We start from the raw sequence: 27,169 nt of genomic DNA, 5'->3' as shown, positions 1-27,169 counted from the left end.
GCAGAGGATACTGCCTCTGCCGCCGCTGCTGCTGCTACGGCCAACTGGCCGATTGGAGGGTATGACTCGTTTATCCTCTTGTTCGTATTTATTCTAGCAGTACTACTTGTTTGCATAGATGTATCCACTATATGCGTAGTATGTGCTAGGTTAGCTCAAGATCAGTATGTCATTAGTCTAGTCAATGCCATGCTAGTTATTATTTTGTGGATTAATCTACTCGGAAAATTGCCTATTTACTCAACAGAAGAAAAAGTCTCATAGAAAGTATCTTTTGTTGTAGTGGTATACAAGGTAGAAAATCTAGAACTGTGGCTCAGGCTACATTATGAACAGGTTTGTTATCACCCCGGAGGAATGATCCAAGACAAACCTCAAACCATATACAGTACTATAAAGGCTAGTGTTGTCCAACACAGAGATAAAGGATGTTGGACTCGTCCAGCATAAGATAGAGAAAATGATCCATGAATGACTTAGAGATGTAGTTATCAGAAATGTACCTTTAAGATGATCATGCTTTGTTGCATAACAGAAGTAGCACATCGGCGACATCACTGTCACCTGATATATATGCCAGAATCTGTTGTCTATAGTGTCAGTTCCTCCAACTAACGGAATTACTGTAGTCAATAACCAAAAAATATGTCCATCTCCTGAACTTGTTTGTTGAACTACTGTGGGACTAACACAATGTACACTCTAAGAAAACATAAAGTTCACTCTTTTGGACAAATGAGAATACATATAATATAGACACTCATAGCATAGGAAGCCTTACATATATATATTCATGGTGCCATCGACAGTATGAGTCATCATCTCTACCTGCACAGTCTGAGTGTTGGATAACTCTAGATTGTGCATACAAATCAAATGTGGAAATGGTGACAACAATTAACCGAAAGTCAAAACCATCCAAAGCGTGGGCATATTATGAAGGGAATTTAATAATCTATGCAATTATCGCATATTCAATAATGAGTTCATTCTTCTTCCAACAAAAATAAGTATGGAAGTGAAACTACTTAAGTAAATGTTTTGACTGACGAAAGAGTGATTTCCACTTTCCAAATCTCCATAACACAAAGGAAAGAGCACATTGAAATTTTCTACAATACACACATGTACCTTTCATGACCAAGGAAATACCACCTTTCAATAATCGATACAACAAGCTTACGGCAGCTAATTTTTTTATCGCACTAACCGACACCACCAGCAAAAAAACTTTTGAAGATTCCACCAAGCCAATGGTGTGAGACAGCAAAAATGAAAGTAAAATGGACAAGGACATAAGGTGATGATACCTACGTAGGTTATGAAATCTAAAGCTTGCAACACTACAAATTTATTCCATGAACCAAGAACTCAAAGCAAGCATGACATATCGCTAATTAACACATGCAAATTAGGAAGCAACATGCAACAAAAAAATGAAGCACACCGTACCTATATCTGGTGTGGTCAGTGGCCTCTCAATCTGGCGGAGCTGTGTCTCAATTAGGGGCCTCCCCCAATGGTGGTGATGGTGGTAAGGTCTGCCAGCAGCGTGAGCCGTGAAGGCATGGCTTGAGGAGACCGCATCCGACCACAGTTGATCAAAGTTGATGTCATATTTATGTGAAACCTCGAGCTACTTTAAATCGACAACATGAGCCATCTAAATCAACAACATGCATTGAAATATAATATATCCATGAGGAGTGCTGGAGCGTGAATCAAATTCAAGAGGGGGCCAAATGAGAGCACGGCTTAGAAATAGCCTGGGTAATTCAGGGTCGAATCACATGAAAAGCTATATGAAGAGCTGCTGGCCCAAAATCACAACAAAGTCAAGTTACAACAGGATGACACAAATGTAAGTTGTTTGTGTCCATATAACCACCTTTAAATAATCTAGAATCTAAACCATAAGACTAAAATCATAGTCTAAAATCTATTTTGAGAGAGAAACAGACAAGTTCACCATTGTTTCCAAGCAAATCAAATCTTATTCGTCTTAACATATATATCTTTGTCAACATCTCTACAAACTGGTAGATGTCACTCAAGCTATCCTCCTGTGTGCGCAGCCACCGGGGTGGGGCTCGACTAGAAGGGGGTTCCACCGGTGTCGCTACTATCCTCATATGGATCACACGATCATCATGTGGACTGCCTAGCAAAGGTGCCCGTGTGTGCCGCCTCCACCCTGCCTGAATGGGGAAGCACCATGGCAGAACTTCAAACAAAAGATATGTTCCCAAAAATAATTATTTAGTGTTTGCCTATTTTCCAGTACTCTGCACAGTCTAAGAGCAACCACCTACTTGATTAGCCATGAGCTAAATTCCCTACGGAGGGTTTTACGCATGGATGGAACTCCATCAAGTTCAGTTTAGTTTGAATGATGATCTATTGGTGAGATTTTGCCATTCTGAGATGAAATGCAGGTTCAAGCACTTTCATAGCACAGTTAGAAAGGAGGGTTGTATCACATGACATAACTTTTCAAATCTTCAAACTTAATCAAGGTTGAAAAAATTTCTCGTACCTCCAACAGTTAAAAAAAGCTTCAGAAGTGCAGTGCAAGTACTTATTAGCCATGTCATGTTCCATTATTCAAGGAAATTCAGGTACAGCGATAGTATCATACCTGTGGCAAAGACATAGCCTCATAAAACATGTACTCCTAATGAACGTTCCATATTCTTCCGTAACGAAAAACCCCTGTACCCGGTATAAACCAACAGCTAGCGTCAGTGTGGTGCGTGAGAGGAGGAAGTCGGCTAGTCTGTTATATATACCTAGCACAACAGCAAATCAAAGACAACATGCTTTATGTGGCAGGAGCCTCCTGAGCTATCACCTCCTCGTCCACATCACGTGGTCTAGATCCGGAGGCGGGGAAGGGGGAGAGGAGCAGGTGCTAAAGGCGGAGGGGCGAGGCGGTCACGAGGGATGGGGGAGCGGAGGCGGGGCGGCGGCAAGAGGAACGAGGGACGCGGGGGAGACGCTAGCTAGGTCATTCTTTTGCTGCCCGCTCGCTTCACCCCTTGTTGTCGTTTTTTTCTCGTGTGGTGCGTTTGCTATTCATAGCCGACGTGGATGACCTGAGAAAGGCTGCTGTCCTAGTGTCTTTTATAAGTAAAATTAAGCAGTGCTGCAAACCATGGCGTTGTGGGGATTTTTGTTCATCAGTTCAAATGTAGGCTATAAATTACAGGTGAAGATGGTGCCTCTCCAACATTGAGAGATGATTGAAACTGTAACACAAAAGGCTTGAAAAGAAAGAGGAGAGGGCGATCCCCTATAAAGCAATGTAACCCACATTGCAGATACTGCTAGATCCATAAAGTGGATCAGCACAAATATGTTTGGAATTTTGAAGGCATTAGCTACTTAGGTCCCTCAGATAGCTTTTGTTTGCTTTTCCTGCTTTTCCTTTGCAGGTTATAATACTTTTCTTATAAATACTGCACCTATATTAGCTGAAGCAATGTCCTCAGAGTGGATGAACTAATGGAAATTTTGACAACCGATGACACCAAATCTCAGACACGTCAATAGTGAGCCATGTATAAATATCCAATCCAGCGCAACACACCAAAGGGCGACGAAAATTCAAGATGATATCTCAGACGACAAGAGGTACTCTGAATCACAAGGCAAAGAACCTAACAACCCATACAAAACCCAGTTGATATACTACCAAACGTTCAAAAATATGTCTTGGTTGGCTGGTCTCTCCACACTTGTAAGAAAGGCATAGCTCTCTACTGGTCGCTGATGGTCACCTCGACCTCAACACCGGGCTCGATGGTGATCGAGGTGATCTGCTTGACAACGTCCGGGGAGCTGACGAGGTCGATCACCCGCTTGTGCACCCGCATCTCAAACCGATCCCAGGTGTTGGTACCTAAACACCGAAGGAAGATGGCATTATCAGTACAAGTATAGCCACAATAAGCCATATGCCAAAGGATTTCACAAGAGATTAAACATCTGTCAGGCTGAGCTTCAGTATTAAAAAGCTCGATTACGAAACATCAATGTATCAGAAACAGCATGTGGAATCATCATTTGCTCAGCTGATCTGCCAAGTGCAACTACTTCATTCTTGGTAATGACTAATCCTGTTTGTAGCACAAGTGGCAATCATATGGTCCTGGTAAACAAAAATTGTGCAAGTAAATTACAACCATACATATCCAGAGGACTGCGCTTGTAACATATCGCTTGCATTACCAAGTAGAGGACAAGTGTTTGGAAGAAAACAGAGCATTGGAGGGGCTAGCCATCAGCTTTAAAAAGCTCGATTTTGTAATCCTCAAAGAGAAATCTCAGGAACACCTTGTTGTTTTAGCATATCATCTGAGCAGCCCATCATAAAACAGAGTCCAAACGAAAATTAACAGCAAACAGCTGACCACTACTAATAACACCATATCATCACGGCTATAGGATCGATCACTACTAAAATCCTATGGGCTATGAACTTCAATTGGGACAGTTGATCTCTTGGCTAACAACTAGCAACAACGAACTGCCCATATAACCAATCTACTGCCATATCATCTAAACCGTAAGCAGCCTGATCTATAGAGAGCGCGAGCATTCAGGATTCAGGACACAGAAACGAAGTAAAAAAAAATTAAGAGACGACGAGGGAAGCGTGTCTGTCACCTTCTCCGCACGGCGACTTCCTGGTGGTGATGTTGAGCACCTTGGTGGGCATCCTGACGGGGCCCTTGACCCGGAGCAGCTTGTCCTTGGCGCCCCTCACCAGATCGGAGCACACTGTCGCCGGCACACAAGGAGCACGCATGCACGCACGCGTCAGTCAGATCAATCAACAGGACCAGAAGAAGAGGAGGAGGAAGAAGAAGGGGATCCACCCATCCATCGGAAGGAGGAAGCAAGCAGGGAGGGGAGAAATAGGCTACCTTTCTCGAGGTTCTTGACGCTCTTGGAGGAGAGGGTGATCCGGATGCGGTGCTGCGCCTCCTGCGGGCCCTCGAAGCCGGCCTTGCCGGACTTCATCGGCGGCGCGTACGCCAGCTCGGTCGCCATGGCTGCGGGCGGGGGGAGGAGGGGAGCCGGTGGTTCTTGGGGCGCGAGGATGGGAGGCGAGGGCGGCGGCGCTGGGGATGGATGGAGCTTGCTATGTTTTGCCTTGCGGGATGCGGGGTGAGGGTTTCTGTATGGGCTGGAGGCTGCGCAGGAGGGTCGCGCGGCCGTCGGATCGGCTGGCCCGAGCAATCCAGCCGTCCGATGGGATGGGAGGGAGCCGGGAGTTTCCTCCCCTGTTCTTTTTTCTCAAAGCATCAAGATTTTATTTCTCACGTAATCAAAAGGCCATTTACGTGGGAATCTTAGGATGTGTTTGGTAGAGTACATGAAGGATGCATGAACTCAATAGTTTCCTTTTCGATTCACTTTTGAGTGTTTTGTAGCCTGCACACGGGGCCTTCTTAGCAATATATGAGCTCAGCCCAAATACCTTCTTAGCCATGAAGAGTTAACACAACAAAAGCCGTTCACTGGTCAACATGAATGAGCGAATCGAGGGACAATGTGTTTCGAAAAATGTTCAAAATTTCTAAAAGATAATTTAATTTTCAGAATACCAAAAATTATCCTTTAAAAAAATCAAAATTTCAAAAAATGACCCGTTTTTAAAAGTTGTTACATTTTAAAAAAAAATCAAGATTTTAATTTTTTTTACAATTTTCAAAAAATATACAAACTTTCAAAAAAATCAAAAAATGTTTGGATTTTTCAAATTTTAGATTTTCAAAAAATATTCAAACTTTGAAAAAATATATAAATTTTAAAAAGTTTGAACTTTCAAAAAGTTGCAATATTAAAAATCTTTAAATTTTCAAAAAATATATTTTTCCCATGTTTCAAAAAATGTTCGCATTTTTGAAATATTTTTTTGACTTATTTGAAAATGCCAGTTGCTATAGTGTCGGCCGACATGTCTAAACAGATGCAAGCTACCAAACAGATTCTCAGCTTAACATGTCTCAACACATACACCACTATCAAACAACACCAAATGTATGCATTAAGCGTGTGTACAATCAGCATGTATGAGAGAAGAACAACCATGCGGATAGCCGGTGGTTCTTGGGGCGCGAGGAGGGGAGGCGGCGGCGCTGGGGATGGATAGACCTTGCTATGTTTTGCCTTGCAGGATGAGGGTTTCTGTATGGGCTGGAGGCTGCGCAGGAGGGTCGCACGGCAGTCGAAGCAGCTGCCCGAGCGATCCGGACGACGCTCCGGACGAGTCGTCCGTTGGATGGGAGGGACCCGGGAGTTTCCTCCCCTGTTTTTTTTTCTAAAAGCATCAAGATTTTATTTCTCAGATAATCAAAAGGTCATTACGTGGAAATCTTACATTCTTAAAAAATTGATTTCAATTCTCTTAACATGCAAAGTGTTCATCTCAACGTCCTACTAACCAATGCATATTCTATCTCATTAAACCATGCAAAATATACCACATAAACGAGGCATGCATTTAACTTACGAATTACAATTATTTTTGCATTAGTCTATGCATGTTACGCTGCAACGTCATATATTCATGTTAGTCATCCTTCACATTTTTATTCGAAATGACATTTTAACTATAATTCAAAAGGCTATTTTATTTTTAGAAGCTTTTTTTATTGATCTTTAAGCCTATACTTACTTTTTTCATTAGATTTAGCAACTAATTATGCACTTTTTAACAAAGTTACTCTGGTAATGCGTGAGGAGAGAGTCATCGTCACTATTTATGTCCATTTTTTCTCAATGAAGAAGACACGTGCGTGGACAACTCCAAGAAATTTTAACCTCGCATTATGCTACTTATTATGCAAAACTATTTTGCAGCAATAAACTAACCACATATAATAAATCTCATATATTTGTATTTTCATGTTCATATTGTCAATTGTAATTTTCACGTTTCATAGAAGCAAGTACATCTAAAAATATTACCAACAATTTCCCGCATCAACGCACGGCGAATTGTCTAGTAAGAAATAAAATCTGGGAACATAGAGTCCCAAAATTTATAAGTACTTTTGCTGAAGGATTTCTTTGCTAAATCACTAGCAACTTCATTAGCTTTGCGCAAACAGTGGGTGTACGGGACCTTCACAAAATCCATTACTAGCTCCTTACAATCGAGCACAATTGCCACATCCAAGCCCACATAATGTTCAGCTTGTTGCATTGCATGTGCTGCAAAAATGTAATATGTTTCAATATCAACTTTATTGCACCCAATTCTTCCTGCTAGGTATAATCCATTTATCGTTGTGATCTCTGATGAATCAACATAGCCGGTTTGTGGGAGAAACCAAGTTGATGCAGCTAGGAAATTTCCTCTTCCATCACGGGCAACGTCACCTGCACACGTGACAATGTTTAGTATTGGAAAGCTGCATCTACATTGAACTTGATGACATCACAACATGGCTTCTTCCATATTTAAACTTCCTTCCTTGTTGGCTGCTTTGATGAGTAAGCTTTAAGGTAGTTCATCGCAAGGACTATAATTGAGATTGAAGATATGTCCGGGTTTTGGATAGTTTGCCCTTCCACATATTGACGGCGTTGCCATCAAATATACCATCATGCTACCATCACTAGCTCATTCATTTGCAAACCCTCATGGGCTGAATAATTCGTCGCCAAAATCTCCAACGTTACCAACCCGAACGATCCTCTTGTACTGTGTTTGCTATGATTTCGTGTAGTCCAAGTACAAACCGGATTCTTTAGCCAGCCGACAAGTCAAGAGGACATGATGGACATCCTCAACTAGTCAACTCCAACCTTAGAGATCGGGCATTGTGGGCTTAGAGGCATGTGCCTATCCCTGAGATTATCAAGCAAGGGAGTGATCCATTGAGAGCTTTCCATGCAAAGTGCTTGATTCTACCAGGGATTTCGAGGTTCCACACTGATACATCTCCAACGTATCGATAACTTATGAAGTATTCATGCCATATTTGTCTATGTTTAAAATATTTTTATATGGTTTGATGCATTTTATTATTTATTTAGAACTAATCCGGATTAATGTTGTTTTCAGCAGAATTATCATGGTGTTGTTTTTGTGCAGTAAGTAAAAGTTCTCGAAATCGCCAAAACTTTTTTATGATTTTTTCTAGAGAAAATATGAAATACCGAAGCGAAGAACCACCAAACGGGCCCGCGTGGCTCCGGCTAACGTGATTCCAATGCTAAAAAATCCTATAAATCCATAAACCCCCAAAAGTTAACCTATAACTTCCGCTCCGTCGCCGCAACTCCCTGGGTAGAAGAAATCTCATCCGGAGCCCTTTCTGGTACCCTGCCGGAGGGGCAATTGATGAAGAAATGATGTATATACTTCTTGCACCCCGTTGGTTACCCTAAGTGGAAGGTTGAGATGTAGTCAGCAGGAAGTTTTCCCTTACACGGAGACTGTAAGGTTTATCAAACCAGGAAGACTCCTAGGCTCAACATGTTAGAATACCTGTGCATGTGTATGTATGTGTGTATATGTAGATCCTCAATTCTAGGATCAACATGTCCTGTGTGCCTAAGTTATAGGGATGAGTGGACCTCTTGTATATAAGTGTACCATTGTGACAATCCAATACAAGGTGAACATAATTCTCTCCAACTTGGTATCAGACACCAGGCTACCCTCGCCATGGATGCGCACGGCTCCTCCCATGCGACCGGCGACGCCGCCCCCGACGGCTCCTCCCCGGCCCCTCTGCTCTCTACAACACCGGCCGCACCAGCCACCTCTGCATCCTCCGCGGCCTCCTCCGCAACCTCTGCCGCCGCCTCTCATCCCTTCGTCTTTCAGACGACCGCCGCCTCCCTAGCGACTGGATCTGTCGCCCCTCGGTCGACCTTTGCTCCACTTTTCTCCTCCACGCCTCCGGCGGCCCCACCGCCGCCCCGCCACCCCATCTTCAATGACCACATAACCAACCACATCAAGTTCCTCCTCGACCCTGCAGATCACAATTATCACAAGTGGAAGTCCTTCTTCCTCATGGTTCTCGTCCGCTACGGCGTCACCTATCTCCTTGATCACCCACCTCCCCCCAACGCCGACGCTCAGTACCTTGAGCTCGACGCACACGTCGCACTCTGGCTCTATGCCACCCTCGCCGACTCCATGGTGGATCACGTGGTCGGTGCCACCACATCCTGCGCCATCTGGAAGAAGATCCAGGATTACTTCCTCTTCAATCGTGCCACGCGCTTCATGATTTTCAATCGTCAATATCACAATCTCAAACAGGGTGATCTTCCCGTCGCGGAGTATGCCCGCCGCATGAAGCTTCTCGCGGATGGCCTTGCCGATATTGATCACCCCGTCTGTGAGATTGATCTCACCACACAATTCCTCCATGGCCTCGACAAGCCCCTCGACACCATTCGCGTCGTCCTTGGCGACCAGGAGCTCCCCTTCGACGTCGTTCTCTCCTCGGTTACTTTGGCAGAGGAGTCCATGACCCAGCGCTCCGCCGAGGAGGGCGCCTCGGCGTTCGCTCTACACAGCGGTGGTTCCTCAAGCTCCACCAGCTCTGGCGGCGGTGGTCGTGGTCAGGGTGATCGTTCCAACGATCGCGCCTATGATCGCTCCCAGAGCGCACCTCATCAACCTCCACGTCTGGCCGCGGCGACCGCAACGGTGACGGGGTGACCGTGGCCGCGGTCGTGGCCGCGCTCCCGCTCCCGCTCCACCGACGGCTCCGTTCACCGGCTACTTCGCTCCATATGGCATGGCTCTCCCTGCTCCGCGCCCCGGTTGGGTGCCCCCCAACGCGGCTGGTGTTCTCGGGCCTCGTCCGGGATCTCACGCCTATGCCTACCCGATCCAGCATCCGGTGCCCCAGCCGCATGCCACTCACTACCCGTCGGTGCTGTACTACCCACCACCACCGACATCATGGGATCACGTTACCATGCTGAACGCCGCCTACAGTCACGGTACTCCCAACGCCGCCCCACCACCTGAGTGGTTCCTCGACAGCGGTGCCTCCTTCCACATCACCGGCAACCAAGGTATCCTCTCCTCGTCTAGTTCTTCACTAAAGCATTTTGTTCCGTCTACCGTTCTTGTTGGCAATGGGCATCGCCTTCCCATCACCGCTACTGGTTCCACTACCCTCTCCCAACCCCTTTCACCCTCCGTGACATTCTTGTTTCTCCAAACATCGTCACTAATCTCATTTTCATTCGGCAATTTACTCGTGATAATTTGTGCTCTATTGAATTTTCCCCTTATGGTTTCATTGTGAAGGATCTTCGCACGCGGAAGGTGCTCCTGATCTCCACTAGCTTCAATGGCCTCTGCCCTCTCTTCGGCTCCCGCACCACCTGGCCTACTGCGCTCTCCGCCACCACTTCCACGTTGGATATCTGGCACCAGCGTCTCGGACACCCTGGCGTTCCGTCATTCTCCGTGTTATCTAAAGATTTCCTTAGCTCATGTAATAAGCTGTCGCATGCCCCTTGTAATGCTTGCCAGCTCGGTCGACAACCACGGCTCCCCTTTTCTTCCTCACTTAGATAATCGTCCACGCCGTTTGATTTAATTCATTGTGATTTGTGGACATCCCCAGTTGTAAGCTTCTCTGGTTTTCAATACTATCTCATTACACCCACTACTCGTGGTCTTTTCCATTATGCCACAAATCCGACACCTCGACGGTTTTGCTTCGTTTCTTCACCTACGTTCACACGTAATTTCATAAATTAATCAAAAGCATGCAATGCGACAATGGCGGCGAGTTCATCAACACCTCCCTCCACTCCTTCTTATCCAACAATGGCATTGTCTACCGCTTCTCATGCCCTCACACCTCACCTCAAAATGGTAAAGCCAGACGCCTCATCCGCACTACAAACGACATCGTTCGCACACTCCTCTTTCAAGCATGCCTCACCCCACCCTTTTGGGTCCAAGCTCTCCACACTGCCACCTATCTTCTCAACCGTCGACCCTCCCTCGCTATCGCTAACCACACACCTCACTATCTCCTCTACGGCTCACCTCCAGCGTATGATCATCTCTGGGTCTTCGGCTGCTTGTGCTTTCCAAATATCACCGCCACGGTTGCAAACAAACTCTCCCCTCGCTCCACCCGCTGCATCTTCTTGGGCTATCCCCTCGAACACAGAGGCTACCGTTGCTATGACCTACAAAATCGCCGTGTGATCGTCTCCCGGCACGTTATTTTTGACGAGACAATTTTTCCCTACGAACCCCCCACACCCATGTCACAAACCAGCACATCCACAAACAATCCTCCTGCATGGCTCCCACCTACCTCGGTAGCCTCGGATCCCGCAACTACCACTGACGCGCCATCGCCTCGTCGGCCCCACCCCATCCGCTCGGATCGACCGCCACCCACCCACTCCGCGTCTCGGGCGCCGTCCACCCCACCAGCCGTCGACACGTGCACACCACCTACCCAGTCTCCCACACCTGCCGCCACTCCCGCATCTTCCTCGAAGATTGCCACTCCCACCTGCTCCACCGAGCTCACCGGATCCACCTCGTCTTCCCGCCTGACCCGCTTGACTCGCCTGTCCCGGGTCCCACACAATCTACCTCGGATTCTGAGTCGCCCACTACGCCTCTTCCGCCTCGCCCGCGCCAAGCAGTTCCTGTAGCACCAACCAAAAACAATCATTCCACGCGTACACGCTTGAAGGCCGGGTTCTGCATGCCAAAGCGCCTCTTCCTCGCCCACACTACTTCCTCCTCCATATCACCTATCCCTCCAACATACAAATCTGCCTTAAAAGATTCCCTTTGGCGCCAAGCAATGTTAGATGAATATAATGCTCTAATGAACAACTCTACGTGGACTTTGGTGCCTAAGCCTGCAGGTGTTAATGTGGTCACGGGGAAGTGGATATTTCGACACAAGTTCAATGTGGACGGCTCCCTCGCTCGTTACAAAGCTAGATGGGTGGTCTGTGGTTTCACTCAACGAGAAGGCGTGGACTATGATGAAACTTTCAGTCCGGTGGTGAAGCCTGCCACGATTCGCGTTGTTCTGAGTCTTGCCACCTCCAACTCTTGGCCTATCCATCAACTGGATGTCAGGAATGCCTTCTTACACGTGATCTCCATGAGACGGTCTACTGCTCACAACCGGCAGGTTTCGTCGACCCCTCTCGTCCCGATCACGTCTGCCTACTTCGTAATTCTCTTTATGGGCTCAAACAAGCACCACGAACGTGGTTTCTTCGCTTCAAGAATTTTTTTGCTCTCTCTAGGGTTTCAGGCATCCCAAAGTGACTCCTCGTTGTTCATTCTTCATCGCGCATCCACCACTGCATACGTATTAGTGTATGTGGATGACATTATCCTTACCGCCAGTTCACCACTAACACTCCACTCTGTCATCCAATCACTCAAGTCCGTATTCTCCATGTCTGACTTGGGTGATCTCCACCACTTCCTTGGGATCAATGTCACACCAAACCCCTCGGGTCTCTTTCTATGCCAACAACAGTACACCCTTGAGATTCTTGAGAGAGCCAAAATGTTGAACTACAAGCCGGTTTCCACACCCATCGACACTAGCTCAAAGCTATCTTCCTCCTCGGGTGCTCTTCTAACCAATCCCACCAAATGTAGGAGCTTAGCCGGCGCATTGCAATACCTCACGCTCGCCAGGCCCGACATTTCCTATGTGGTTCAGCAGGTGTGCCTGTTTGTGCATGCACCGCAACATTCATATGCAGCTCGTCAAACGCATCCTACGCTATCTTCATGGCACATCTCACTACGGTATTCAGCTTTACAAAGCTTCTAACTCTGATCTATTTGCATATACCAACGCCGATTGGGCCGGCTGCCCGGACACCCGTCGCTCAACATCTAGGTTTTGTGTTTTTCTCGGCTCTAACATCGTCTCATGGTCCTCCAAGCGCCAACCCACCGTCTCCAGATCGAGTGCTGAGGCTGAGTACCGTGGCGTCGCAAATTGCGTTGCCGAGACATGTTGGTTACGCCAACTTCTCCACGAGCTACGGCATCCCCCTCATCGTGCCACACTTGTATATTGCGACAATATCAGTGCATCGTACCTCGCCTGCAACCCAGTGCAGCACCAACGCACTAAGCACGTGGAGATTGATCTACATTTCGTTAGAGATCGTGTGGCACTTGGCGAAGTTTGCGTCTTGCATGTTCCATCCTCATCACAGTATTTCATGAATTCCGGTCCAGCCTAAACGTCCTTGCACACGGAGTTCCGGCTGAGGGGGGGTGTTAAAATACATGTACATGTATGTGTATGTGTATGTGTATGCATAGATCCTCAATTCTAGGATCAACATGGCATGCGTGCCTAAGTTATAGGGGCGAGTGGACCTCTTGTATATAAGTGTACCATTGTGACAATCCAATACAAGGTGAACATAATTCTCTCCAACTCAACAATTAGGTGTCTGTGACAGCCCGAGATCGACGTTCCAGAAGATTCCCCCTTTATTCCGTTTTCGTCGTGTGATTTACTTATTTATCGCATCATCCGCATTGCATCGGCATCTCCGTTGCTGCCAGATTTCAAACTTTCATCCGTTAGTAGTTGCCGGCTCTCTCCGTTCTCGTCGTTGCACGTGCTTAGCCCGACCACACTCGCACGCGCCCGCGGCATTGATACGTCTCCAACGTATCTATAATTTTTGATGGTTTCATGATATTATCTTGTCAGACTTTGGATGCTTTGCATGCCTTTTATATATTTTTTGGGACTAACTTATTAACTCAGTGCCAAGTACCAGTTCCTCTTTTTTCCATGTTTTTGACCCCTTTCAGAGGATATTTTGAAACGGAGTCCAAACGGAATAAAATCCCCGAAAAGAATTTTTCCGTAACGGAAGAAGATCAGGAGGCTTGAGAGCCAACGCAGGGGGCCCCAGGGGCCCCACAAGCCCTCACCCTGCGGCTAGGGGGAGGTCGCAGCCCACAGGATTGTGGGCCCCCTGGACGTCCTTTTCCATAAGGGTTGAGCCTATATATTCCCTAAAAATCCCAAAAAATCAGGAGATCATCGAAAGTACTTTTCCTCCGCCGCAAGCTTCTGTCTCCGCAAGATCCCATCTGGGGCACGTTCTGGTGCCCTGCCGGAGGGGGGATTCAGACACGGAGGGCTTCTTCATCAACACCATGACCTCTCCGATGATGCGTGAGTAGTTCACCATAGACCTACGGGTCCATAGCTAGTAGCTAGATGGCTTCTTCTCTCTCTTGGATCTTCAATACAAAGTTCTCCATGATCTTCATGGAGATCTATCCGATGTAATCTTCTTTTGCGGTGTGTTTGTCGAGATCTGATGAATTGTGGATTTATGATCAGATTATCTATGAATCTTATTTGAGTTTCTTGTGATCTCTCTTATGCATGATTTCATATCTTTGTAATTCTCTTCGAGTTGTGGGTTTTGTCTGGCCAACTAGATCTATGATTTTTGCAATGGGAGAAGTGCTTGGTTTTGGGTTCATACCGTGGGGTGACCCCACCCAGTGACAGAAGGGGTAGCGAGGCACGCATCATGATGTTGCCATCAAGGGTAAAAAGATGGGGTTTTCATCATTGGTTTGAGATTATCCCTCTGCATCATGTCATCTTGCTTAAGGCATTACTCTGTTCGTCATGAACTCAATACACTAGATGCATGTTGGATAGTGGTCGATGTGTGGAGTAATAGTAGTAGATGCAGAAAGTATCGGTCTACTTGTCTCGAACGTGATTCCTATATGTATGATCATTGCCTTAGATATCGTCATGACTTTGCGCGGTTCTATCAATTGCTCGACAGTAATTTGTTCACCCACCGTGATATTTGCTATTTTGAGAGAAGCCTCTAGTGAACACTATGGCCCCCGGGTCTACTCTACACCATATTTTTAGCCTTACACTTTTTACTTCGTTACACTTTCTGCCTTCAGATCTCACTTTTGCAAACAATCTTGAAGGGATTGACAACCCCTTTGAAGCGTTGGGTGCAAGCTTGTTTGTGTTTGCGCAGGTACTCTGGACTTGACGAGACCCTCCTTCTGGATCGATACCTTGGTTCTCCAACTGAGGGAAATACTTATTGCTCCTGTGCTGCATCACCCTTTCTTCTTCAAGGGAAAAACCAACGCAAGCCCAGCCTTCGTCAACGTGTCAATTTCTGGCACTGTTGTCTGTTGCTGTAGCAGAAGAATTTCTGGCGCCGTTGCCGGGGAGGAAGATCAAGTCAAGAACTCATCCAAGTAAGTGTCGCAGACTCATCTCTTGCATTTACTTTGTTTGCCAGTTGCCTCTCGCTTTTCTCTCCCACACTTCACCAATTTTCCTTTTTCGTTTGCCTTTTTTTTCATTTGCCTTTTTGTTCGCCTTTTCGTTCGCCCTTTTTCCTCGCTTGCTCTTTATTTGCTTGTGTGCCATGTGCCTTCAATATGCTTGCATCTTCGCTTGCTGAAAATCTAGTGATATGGAACCTGATCCACTTGTTAATCTCTTTAAGAGATCCAATTATGTTGATCCAATTGCTAGTGAGTTGAGTGCACTTGACTATCTTTATGGAGTTTTGCTTGAGATGCGTGAATCTGAAAATTTTGAGGAAGAGATTTATGAAGTGATTCACGAGGGCTCCTTGGATGAAAAGCATGATTGCAATGGTTTCACTATAAATTCTAAGTGGGATGAATATGATGTTTGCAATAAGATTGAAAGTGGGTTTGGAGAAGTCATGACTTTAGTTGATGATAATCCCACTATTTTTGAAGAGCGTCAACTTTGCATGCATGTGGATCATGAAAAGAATATCCTATGTGATAGTTACATTGTTGAATTCGAATATGATCCCACATGCAATTATTATGAGAGAGGAAAATAAGGTGGTAGAAACTTTCATATCATTAAATCACCTCTCGTTATGTTGAGATTGCTATTGTCTCTTTCTTCTTCCTTGCATATGGTAACTATTGGTTGTCTTGACAATCTGTTTTCCTATAAAATGCCTATGCATGGGATGTCATTTTCACATGCTTTATGATGCTCTCGTTGTGCTTCAATTCTTGTCTTTTGTGTGAGCATCATTGAATTATCAATGCCTAGCTAAGGGCGTTAAACAATAGCGCTTGTTGGGAGGCAACCCAATGAATTTATCTTTTTCTTTCTGTTTTGTTGCGTCCACACTTTCATAATTCTGTTGTGATTGTGTTTTTGTGTTTCTTTTTGTGTTTGAGACAAGAAAAACCTTTATGATTAGTCTTGGTAATGGTTGTTTGATCCTGCTGAAAAAAGACAGAAACTTTCCGTTCACGAGATGATTTTTCATTTTTATTCAGAAAGAGCTTTTGAGTTTATTCTTTTTGCTGCTGCTTGATATGCCTTTTTCCCAGGTAGTCGTAATTTTTCAGAATTTTTGAGGTACCAGAAGTATACGAAGTATACAGATTGCTACAAACTTGTCTTTTTTTGACAGATTCTGTTTTTGTTGAGTTGGTTGCTTGTTTTGATGAAACTATGGTTAGTATCGGGGGGTACTAGCCATGGAAAAGTGATAATACAGTAGCCCAACACCAATATAGATAGAATTCAAGTTTGCTACAGTAAAAAGAGGTGGTAGTTTGTTTTCTTGTGCTAATGTTATCACGAGTTTCTGTTTAAGTTTTGTGTTGTGAAGTTTTCAAGTTTTGGGTGATGTTCTCATGGACAAAGAGATAAGGAGTGGAAAGAGCTCAAGCTTGGGGATGCCGAAGGCATCCCAAGCCAAATTCAAGGACACCAAAAAGCCTAAGCTTGGGGATGCCCCGGGAAGGCATCCCCTCTTTCGTCTTCGATCCATCGGTAACATTACTTGGAGCTATATTTTTATTCACCACATGATATGTGTTTTGCTTGGAGCGTCTTGTATCGTAGGAGTTTTTTATTTTTGTTGTGTCACAATCATCCTTGCTGCACACCTTTTTGAGAGAGAGAGACATGCACTCATCGTGATTTTGCTAGAATGCTCATAGTGCTTCACTTATATATTTTGAGCTAGATACTTTTGCTCATAGTGCTTCACTTATATCTTTTGAGCTAGATACTTTTGCTCTTTGTGCTTCACTTATATCTTTTAGAGCACGGTGGTGCGTGATTTGGTAGTTGGCTTATGCTATGAAAGTAGTCCCAAATGTGATAGGTACCCAAAGAGGATGCAAAAAACCTTCATCTTCATGTGCATTGAGTAGAAAGAGAAGTTTTGATTCCTCTCAATTAGTTTTGAGACATGGATTTGGTAATATTAAGGGCTATGTTAGTAGGGTGTTGTGAATCTAGAAATACTTGTGTTGAAGTTAGTGATTCCCGTAGCATGCACATATGGTGAACCGATATGTTAGGAAGTCGGAGCATAATTGATCTATTGATTGTCATCCTTTGTGTTGAGCTCGGGATCGCGCGATAACACCTACCAACCCTTCCCCTAGGAGTATGCGTTTAGCACTTTGTTTCGATTACTAATAAAAACTTTTGCCACAAGTATGTGAGTTCTTCATGACTAATGTGAGTCCATGGTATAGATGCACTTTCACCTTCCACCATTGCTAGCCTCTCCAGTGCCGCGCAATTCTCTCCGGTGCACAAACCCACCATATGCCTTCCTCAAAACAGCCACCATACCTACCTACTATGGAATTTTCATAGCCATTCTGAGATATATTACCATGCAACTCCCACCGTTCCGTCTCATGACTTGTGCCGTCACTCTCATATTGCCATTGCATGATCGTAAGATAGCTAGCGAGATGTTTCAACGTCATACGCCAAGCTAGATCGTTGCACATCCCGGTACACTGCTGGAGGCATTTCCTATAGAGTCATTTCTAAGCTTTGAGCTGTGAGTAAATAAAAGTGTGATGATCATCATTATTAGAGCATTGTACCATGTGAGTAAATAAAGAAAAGAGGCCAAAGTTGCCCACATAAAAAAAGACAAAAAAGAGGCCAAAGAGCCCAAACAAAAAAAGAGAAAAAGAGAGAAGGGACAATGCTACTATCTCTTTCCACGCTTGTGCTTCATGATAGCACCATGTTCTTCATGATTGAGAGCCTCTTGTTTTGTCACCACCATATGCTAGTGGGAATTTTCATTATATAACTTGGCTTGTATATTCCAATGATGGGCTTCCTCAAAATTTCCCTAGGTCCTCGTGAGCAAACAAGTTGGATGCACACACACTAGTTATCCTTTTGAGCTTTCACATACTTATAGCTCTAGTGCATCCTTTGTATGGCAATCCCTACTCATTCACATTGATATTTATTAATGGGCATCTCCATACCCTTTTGATATGCCGAGTCAATGTGAGCATCTCCTCCTTTTTGTCTCACAACCACCACCACACTCTATTCCACTTATAGTGCTATATCCATGGCTCACGCTCATGTATTGCGTGATAGTTATAAAAAGTTTGAGAAAGTAAGAGTGCGAAAACAATTACTTGGCCAATACCGGGGTTGTGCATGATTTACATTAGTTGTGTGAGGATGATGGAGCATAGCCAGACTATATGATTTTGTAGGGATAACTTTCATTGGCCTTGTTATTTTCAAAGTTCATGATTACCTTCACTACTGGAAAACAGTTATTTGCCATCTGCTGCTTCTTTGCCGTCTGTTGGCTGATGGCAAAGACCCTCTTTGCCATCAGCTACCAGAAACCAGACGACAAAGAGCAGGCTGATGCCAAAGGTACTATTTGCCATCAGCCAGCTCTTTGCCGTCTGCCAGCTCACGACAAAGAGCATTCAGGCAGACGGCAAAGAGCATGGGCGGCCCACACCGTAGCCCCTCTCTCCCCCCTAACGACCTCTTTCTTTGCCGTCTGCCTGAATGCTCTTTGCCGTGAGCTGGCAGACGGCAAAGAGGGTGCCCCCCTAACGGCCGTTAGCCCCACCCCCACGTGCCTCTCTCTCCCCCTAACGGCCACCCCGACACCCCTCTCTCTCACCCCCGACACCACCACCGCCACCGCACACACCTCCAGCCTCCCTGCGCCGCTGCCCCTCCTCCTCCGGCCTCCCTGCGTCCCCTCCTCCTCCGGCCTCCCTGCGCCTCCTCCTCCACCGCCGCACCCTCCTCCTCCCCGGCCGCCATGCGCCCTCCTCCTCCCCGGCCGCCATCCACCCTCCTCCTCCTCGGCCGCCTTACGTCCTCCTCCTCGGCCGCCCTGCGCCCCCTCCTCCACCGCCGTCTCCTCCACCGCCGCACCCTCCTCCTCCCCGGCCGCCCCCCTCCGATGAGTCCTTTTTTTCTTTTTTTGCTAATTTACAGATTTAGTTTCGTTTTGTTAATTAGTGGTAGCTAGATTATTGTTAGTAGTTTTAGTGGTAGATTTAGTTAGGTTAGTAGTTTTAGTTAGGTTAGTTAGTTAGCTTGGTTAGTTAGGTGGAGGAGGAGAAGAGGAGAAGAGGAGGAGGAGGAGGACGAGAAGAGGAGAAGAAGAAGAGGAGTAGGAGGAGGAGGAGGAGGAGGAGAAGAAAAATAAGAAAAAGAAGAAGAAGAAGAAGAAGAAGAAGAGGAGAAGAAGAAAAAAATAAGAAGGAGAAGAAGAAGAAGAAGAAGAAGAAGAAGAGAAGAAAAAATAAGAAGGAGAAGAAGTAAAGAAGAAGAGAAGAAGAACAGAAGAAGAGAATAATAAAAAAATAAGGAGAAGAAGAGAAAAAAGAAGAAGAAGTTGATTTTTTATTGTTTGGTAGTTAGTGGTAGCTAGATTCTTTTTTAGTTACTTACTGGTAGATTCTATTTTTTTTGCTGTTTAGTGCTATCTAGGTCTAGCGATAGGTTTAGTTAGCTTGGTTAGTTAGGTTAGTTAGTTAGTTAGCTTAATAGAAACAATAGGAAGAAGAAGAAGAGGAGGAGGAGGAGAAGAGGAGAAGAGGAGGAGGAGGAGAAGAAGAAGAAGAAGAAGAGGAGGAGGAGACAAAAATAAGAAGGAGAATAAGAAAAGAAGAAGAAAAGAAGAAGAGAAGAAGAAGAGAAGAAGAATACCTTCTCCTCCTCCTTCTTCTCCTCCTCCTTCTCCATCTTCTTGATTTCTTCTTCTTCTCCTCCTCCTCCTCTTTATTCTCCTCTATCTTATTATCCTCACCTTATTTTCCCCAACAATGAGATAATTAGCCCATTTAGCTACAAAATGACATAAAAACCTTGGTTAGCTCATGAATATTATATTCTTGACTTGTTTTCCTCTAAAATGACATAATTAGAATATTTGTGTTGATCGGGTGGATTTACATGTGATAGTTGTCTCGTGGCTGTGAGGTCTGCTGTGCGAAGACCTGCCCGTGCGTTGTACGAGCTCCGCCCCTGCATTCGTGGGTCAGTACAAATTTCATCTCCTCCCCGCCCCTTCATTTATTGTGGCTCGGTTTCCGGATGAAACTTTCTAGATTTAGGTAATTAAATTAATTTATCAGTATGCGTGACCAGTATGCGTCTCCCATTCGAAAGGGCGACATCTATAAATATGCATGTCTTTGCATATTTATAACCGCCATCCTCTCGAATTGTCCAACATTATCCATGGACAGCCCGAGTATGTGTAGATTGGGTTCGTTTTCCCGTATGCTGTGCTCTGGATCCGATGCGGAATTTCGTCAGTGCCTCCCTGTTGTTCTCCGGATGCACATCTCTCTGTTTATTGCGGAGACGTGTATGAGGAGAACAGCAGGGAGGTGCTGCCGAAATTTTGCGTTGGATCCGGAGCAGAGCATGGGAAAACGAACCCAATCTACACATACTTGGGTGGGATTAGGACCTATCTTTACCTATTAGCGTGTAGGTTGCCTGGACGTAATAAAAATGGCGAACCTGATTAACCGATGAATATAAATGCTAAATTATATATAAATATATTTCTTCTGTCTTTAGTAGCTACGCAAGATGAGTGATCGTGCGTGGATGTATACCGGTCACCCTAGTCAGAAAGAGATGATGAAAGAATGGTTTGTAAAAACAAAGGAATTTGTGAAAGCCGCATTCGCAAATGGCCAGGAAAGAAACTATTGCCCCTGTCCTGGATGCGACAAGTATAAAAAGACGACAGAGGCTGTAATAATTAAACACCTGCAGAGGAGGGGTTTTAAGCCTAATTATACGGTGTGGACATTTCATGGTGAGTCTATACAACGCACAAGAGCTGAGGTGGTCCGTCGTCGCACGGACGAGCATGGTACTGGGATCGAAGACATGGTGCAAGACTTTGATGATGCTCGGGATTCGGAATATGAGATGGAGGAATCTGCAAAGGCCTTTTATGAAATGTTGGAGTCTTCAAAACGTCCTCTCCATGAGCACACTGAGCTCTGTCAGCTGGATGCAATTGCACAAGTAATGGCTTTGAAGGCTCAGTTCAACTTGGGAAGAGAATGCTACGACGCGATGATGACACTATTCGGAAGCTTCCTACCCAAAGGCCATGTCATGCCTGCAAACCTGTACCAGTCGGACAAAATACTTCGTGTACTTAAGATGCCCTATGAGAAGATAGATGTATGTGAGAAAGGATGTGTCTTATTTAGGAAGGAGTATGCACACTTGGACTATTGTCCCAATTGCGAGTCTTGCAGGTATCTTGTGGTAGACAACGGTATGGGTGAGAAGTGGCAGACCAAAATCGCAGTTAGTGTTCTTCGGTATATGCCAGTCGTACCAAGACTTCAACGTCTTTTCATGGTCGAAGAGACAGCCAGACAGATGACATGGCACAAATTGGGCAAAAGAACCGAACTAGATGCAGATGGGAATAAGATGATGGTACACACATCGGATGAGGAAGCTGTCACGCCCAAGATGCGACCCTATCCTCAATTTGGCACGAAGGCCTCGTCAGGGATAGAAGTGCATCTCGTCGTGTCGTAAAATGGATATCGTTACAAGTACATGTATTGAAAAGAAGAGATATATATAGAATTGGCTTACACTCGCCACAAGCTACATCAGAGTCACATCAGTACATTACATAATCATCAAGAGTAAGAGCAGGGCCCGACTACGGACGAAAACAAATGAGAAAAATAAGAACGACGTCCATCCTTGCTATCCCAGGCTGCCGGCCTGGAACCCATCCTAGATCGATGAAGAAGAAGAAGAAGCAACTCCAAATGAACAATCAACGCGCTCGCGTCAAATAACCTTTACCTGTACCTGCAACTGGTGTTGTAGTAATCGGTGAGCCACAGGGGACTCAGCAATCTCATTTCCAAAGGTATCAAGACTAGCAAAGCTTAATGGGTGAGGCGTGGTTAAGTGGTGAGGTTGCAGCAGCGGCTAAGCATATATTTGGTGGCTAAACTTACGAGTACAAGAAATAAGAGGGGGAATATCTATGCATAACGGACGTGAACTACTCATGATCAAATGAATGGTCCTGAACACCTACCTACGTCAGACATAACCCCACCGTGTCCTCGATCGGAGAAAGAACTCACGAAAGAGACAATCACGGTTACGCACACAGTTGGCATATTTTAATTAAGTTAACTTCAAGTTATCTAGAACCAGTGTTAAACAAAGTTTCCACGTTGCCACATAACCGCGGGCACGGCTTTCCGAAAAGATTTAACCCTGCAGGGGTGCTCCAACTAGTCCATCACAAATTACCACAAGCCGCATAGAAATCCTCAATCACGAAGCTCGCGATCTCGTCGGATTCCCTAGTGGAAAACCTCAACTCTGAGATTACCCAAAGCATCACCGGAATCCCAATGCACAAGATATCTCGTCAAAGGTAAAACTAATCCAGCAAGGCCGCCCGGCGTGCCGACGATCCCGATAGGAGCCGCTTATCTCGTTCTCAGGACACGACGGATAAGCTACGCGTACGAGTGCCAAACCTCGAGTTTCCTCGCGGTGGCCCTTCACAGTGCTCTGTTTTGGAGCAGCACCATCAGCACTGGCCCTCCCTGTATTATGTAGAATTACTCCTCGGGTAGCGCTAGCTCCCTATGCATTTCAATATTATCAAGTTATTATGTTGGGCAAATAGTACTAATGTTGGGCCTTGCCAGACCAGCTTTAATCTAAAACGAATTATCAAGGGGGTCCCCATAACAACCCCGATCGTGTTAGGAGCGCTCAATTATGGAACATAACACCGGTAGCCGAAACTAAGGGGGCAAAAGTGGAACAAAACACCAGGCTAGAAAGGCCGAGCCTTCCACCTTTTACCGAGTATATAGGTGCATTAAATTAAATAGCATCTAATATGGTGATATGACAAGGAACCCATGTTTTCACATGGAAGCAACTGCACCTGCAACTAGCACGCTAACAACATGGATAAGCAAGCGGTAACATAGCCAACCAGTGCTTTGCTAGGTCGAACAGGTTGAAGGTGATCATGGCATTGTTGAGAGGCTAATATTTAACAGGTGGTAGGCAACAAGACATAATCGATAGAAACGGTAAAACTAGCATGGCAATAATAGTAATGGTATCTGGGGAAATGATCATCTTGCCTGAGATCCCGCTTGGAAGAAGATCAACTCGGTGGAGTCGGCGAACCAACGTAGTCGAACGGTTCCTCACATTCTGACACGCTTGCGGAACTCTATCGAGACGGAGGAAACCGGAAACAAACATCAACACAAATATTCACCACACGATGCACAATGTGATGCACAACCTACTATGATGCATGATCAGATCAATGATGCAAGGGATGGCATGGCAATTCACCTCACGCAAATTCTACAGATTAAGTGAAGCTCGATATGCAACTAGTTGCATATTGACGAAACTCCACATATGAATTATTTAGTTCACTCCCGGTTATTTACACGGCAAAATTAATGTTGTTAAACATGCAAGAGGTGAAGCGGAAATTAAACTACCTATCCAGGCATTTTTAAATGAGGTCGGAAACGACGTATAGCTTCTCCGAAATGACCCCATACGTTGATTTATAATTCTGACCAGATCTGTCCTAATCATATTTTATGTTCTTTAAACAGCGAAACAAAGTGGAGCATGTGATCCTACACGTCGTCCTACTCGATTTACATATATAAATGATCTCCAACGAAGCTACGGACAAATAGTTACGACCTAAACCGTTTTTCGACATGTCGTCGCGCAAACCGATGCAAACAGCATGCTAAATAGCTTTAATTATGCATGAGAGTTGGAAAATATTAATCTACGCAAAATTCGACACGTTCTACATATCTACAATTTTTGCACGCGATGCACGGTTGATTTAATATGGACTTTAGCAAAATGCTTGTCCAAAGCAAAAAAAAAGGAAATAATAGGGTGTGCCTGGGATTTGAACCCAGAACCCCTCAGATAGAAACCAGAGGCACTAACCACCTCGGCTGCTACTGTGCTTGTGCAAAAATAGAAATGGAAATCTTAATAAGCCCAACAACGAGAATGGATCTGAGAAAAACAAAACAAAGTTCAGATCGGGGCATACAATAGGGAAAAAAGAGAAGCGGCGCTCGCTGCTGCCTGCCCACGAACTGCTCGAAGCAGTCTCGTCTCCTCACCCTGTCCGCACGTGCAGGAGGCAACGACACGAGGCCGGGGCTGGAACTCCTCCAACGGTGGCTCAGATCCGGGCAGGGGGACTCGTTCCTGGCGCTCGAGGCCGCGGGCGAAGCTCCTGGCGGCGGGGTTCACGGCGTCGGCAGCCATGGGGGCTTCTGCTGCTGCTGGAAGGAGAAAGGAAGAAGGGGGTGAGAGAAAAGAGAGGGGATGACAAAGAAGAGAGGGATGCAGGGGACGGCCACGACAACAGGGTGACGGGGTCGGCCAGATCCGTCTGCGGGAGGTCCGACCTGCACGGCGAGAGCTCCTACTCCTGCTTGTTGCGGGGCTACAGGCAGCCGAACACGTCCGTAGGGAGAGGAGCTGTGGGATGGATTTGGCTACGGTTTGGTTTGGTAGAGAAAAAGAGGTGGGCGGCGGCTGCTGCGGGAGACCCCTAGGAGTTAGGGTTTGTTCCTAATTAGGTAGGGGTGGACTATAAATATAGAGGGTTAGTTAGATTAGGGGTTATTTGGACCTTCCGATTCGAATCGGACGATCGAAAATAACTATGTTAGCGAGTCCAATGGACAAACCGATGACGATTTGCGGTAAAACGGGGTTGATCTGGACCCAACGGTTACGACCACCGGGTTCGGGTTCCGGGAGGTTTTTGGGCTAGGTTGCGCGTAGGTCGGTGCACTGTGTAGAGGGGCTAGGCGGAGATGAGAGGGAAAAACAGGCAACCCGGCGACCGAGTTTAAAATACCGAAACGCCTCACGCTTGACCGGCTATAGTGCCGCTATAGGTTTATGGTTCGGGTATCAAACAAACTCCAATCGCGATGAAATTTGACAGGCGGCCTAGCTACACTAAATTAATACCGCACGTCAAGTTCCAGCTCAATCGGAGAAAGTTTTACGCACACTTTAAAACAAGGTTTTGACGATGCCGCTGGCGCGTGCGTGTGCGGTCGGGCTCAGAACGGACAACGACGAAAACCGGCAACTAACAACGGATGCAACTTTTGAAAACTGGCGGCAACGGAGATGCCGATGCAATGCTGATGATGTGCATGATGTGATGATGATGCGACAAAAGAAAATAGACACACGACGAAAACGGAATAAAGGGGGAATCTTCTGGAACGTCGGCATCGGGCTGTCACAACTCTCCTATACTACAAGAGGATCTCGCCCCGAGATCCAAGAATGAAAGGGGAGAGGATGAGAAAGAACCAGAGGTAAAATTTAGTCGCTTCTTTGACAAACGAGTGAAACCAACGATCCTTGAAGGTTGCCAAGCGATGAGGAATGATATGAGAAACAATCAAGAATTCACGGAAAATTTCGGCAGCACTTCGGTAGGAAAATGGGACAAACAATTCGACAAGATGGAAGAAATAGACAATATTCACAACCAACAACTATATATAACAAGGGAACACCACAATCTTTATAGAATAACATGATAGATCCAAAAGAGCAACATCACAATGCCTCCGGAACAATAGAATAGGAACTAGCTCATGCGGAAGAAGAGAATGAAGAGAGAATGACAACTACTAACTCCAATGAACTTGGCAAGCATCGTTGCAAGAAGAATTGGACGGAGTTGTTGGAAAAACAACAACGGAAAGAACAAGATAGTAGTGGGCTTGTGGAAACCTTTTCAAACTAATGAAGTGACAACCATCCACTAACAGAAACAAGGATTGATTGGGAGAAACAAGATATGAACAATTTCTTATAGCAAGAGGATACGTTGAGAACTTGGATTAATGACATTCACCATGATAGCAACAATCCATAGGAAAAGCTTTAGGTGAAATCCAAACCAAGATAGCTCAATGAAGAAATCATGGGTTGAAAATATCCCATGAACATAGAATTGGTGGATTTAATTATGTCATTCTTGAAAGGAAAACTCTTCGAGGCTCCTACACTAACAAGAATGCTATAATACCACCTCAAAGGATAAAGGAGAACAAATGCACTGGAGATGCAAGAGAAAGAATACTTGAGGTATTCCAACAGGAATCTTGAAGAACACTTTGAGAATGAATTGACATCATTAGCCGCTCCGGAAGAACAAATGAAATCTCTTGGAAGAAGGAAGAACAAGAATAAGAATTATGTTATGCTCATCCTTCATCAAATTAAATTGATGACAAGCAACGGATTTGGCATACAACTTATTTTTGAAAGGATCTTGAAGAGGCAGAGATATAAGGACCATTTGAAGCATAATTGAAGGAAGCACCGGTAAGAATTCACAATTGAATGTGAACACCACAAATTAATGGAGATGCAAGATGACGAAGAGATCATGATCCACTTGAGATAAAAACTTAAACAAGACACCGGATAATCGAGAGACGAACGAAGAGACAACAATGGAGAAGAATTAAGGATGACAGCTGCAAGCTGAGAACGAAGAAGTCTTCTGAAATGATGGCCTTTGGAGGAACGAGAAATAAAAACAACTCAGAAATGCACCGGATAGCAAGAAAGGGATACTCATGATTGAGAGCAATTAAGATGATGGCACAAGGCTGAAATGATGAATCTCCAAGAGAATGGACCAAGATTTGAGAAAACACTCCTTCAGACTGCAAGCTGAGAATGATGAGGAGAAC

The 27,169-nt window shown here is 45.3% G+C and overlaps 1 protein-coding gene and 2 pseudogenes across 1 annotated transcript; all 3 read right to left on the bottom strand.

Moving 5' to 3' along the window:
• Positions 1-3,536: 3,536 nt before the first annotated feature.
• Positions 3,537-5,142, bottom strand: LOC123397911 (40S ribosomal protein S20-like). The gene is made up of 3 exons (XM_045092431.1): positions 4,929-5,142; positions 4,669-4,782; positions 3,537-3,901 (listed from the first exon to the last, which is right to left on the bottom strand). The coding sequence occupies exons 1-3, from the start codon at positions 5,053-5,055 to the stop codon at positions 3,759-3,761; spliced, it is 384 nt and encodes a 127-aa protein (XP_044948366.1). The 5' UTR covers positions 5,056-5,142; the 3' UTR covers positions 3,537-3,758.
• On the bottom strand, positions 3,997-4,071 carry LOC123400488 (annotated as a pseudogene).
• LOC123400498 lies at positions 4,278-4,362 on the bottom strand (annotated as a pseudogene).
• Positions 5,143-27,169: the final 22,027 nt, after the last annotated feature.

This window comes from Hordeum vulgare, chromosome 5H (assembly GCF_904849725.1).
Source record: "Hordeum vulgare subsp. vulgare chromosome 5H, MorexV3_pseudomolecules_assembly, whole genome shotgun sequence".
Classification (NCBI taxonomy): domain Eukaryota; kingdom Viridiplantae; phylum Streptophyta; class Magnoliopsida; order Poales; family Poaceae; genus Hordeum; species Hordeum vulgare.
The sequence above is the reverse complement of the archived record's forward strand: the minus strand, read 5'-3'. Positions and strand labels throughout refer to the sequence as shown.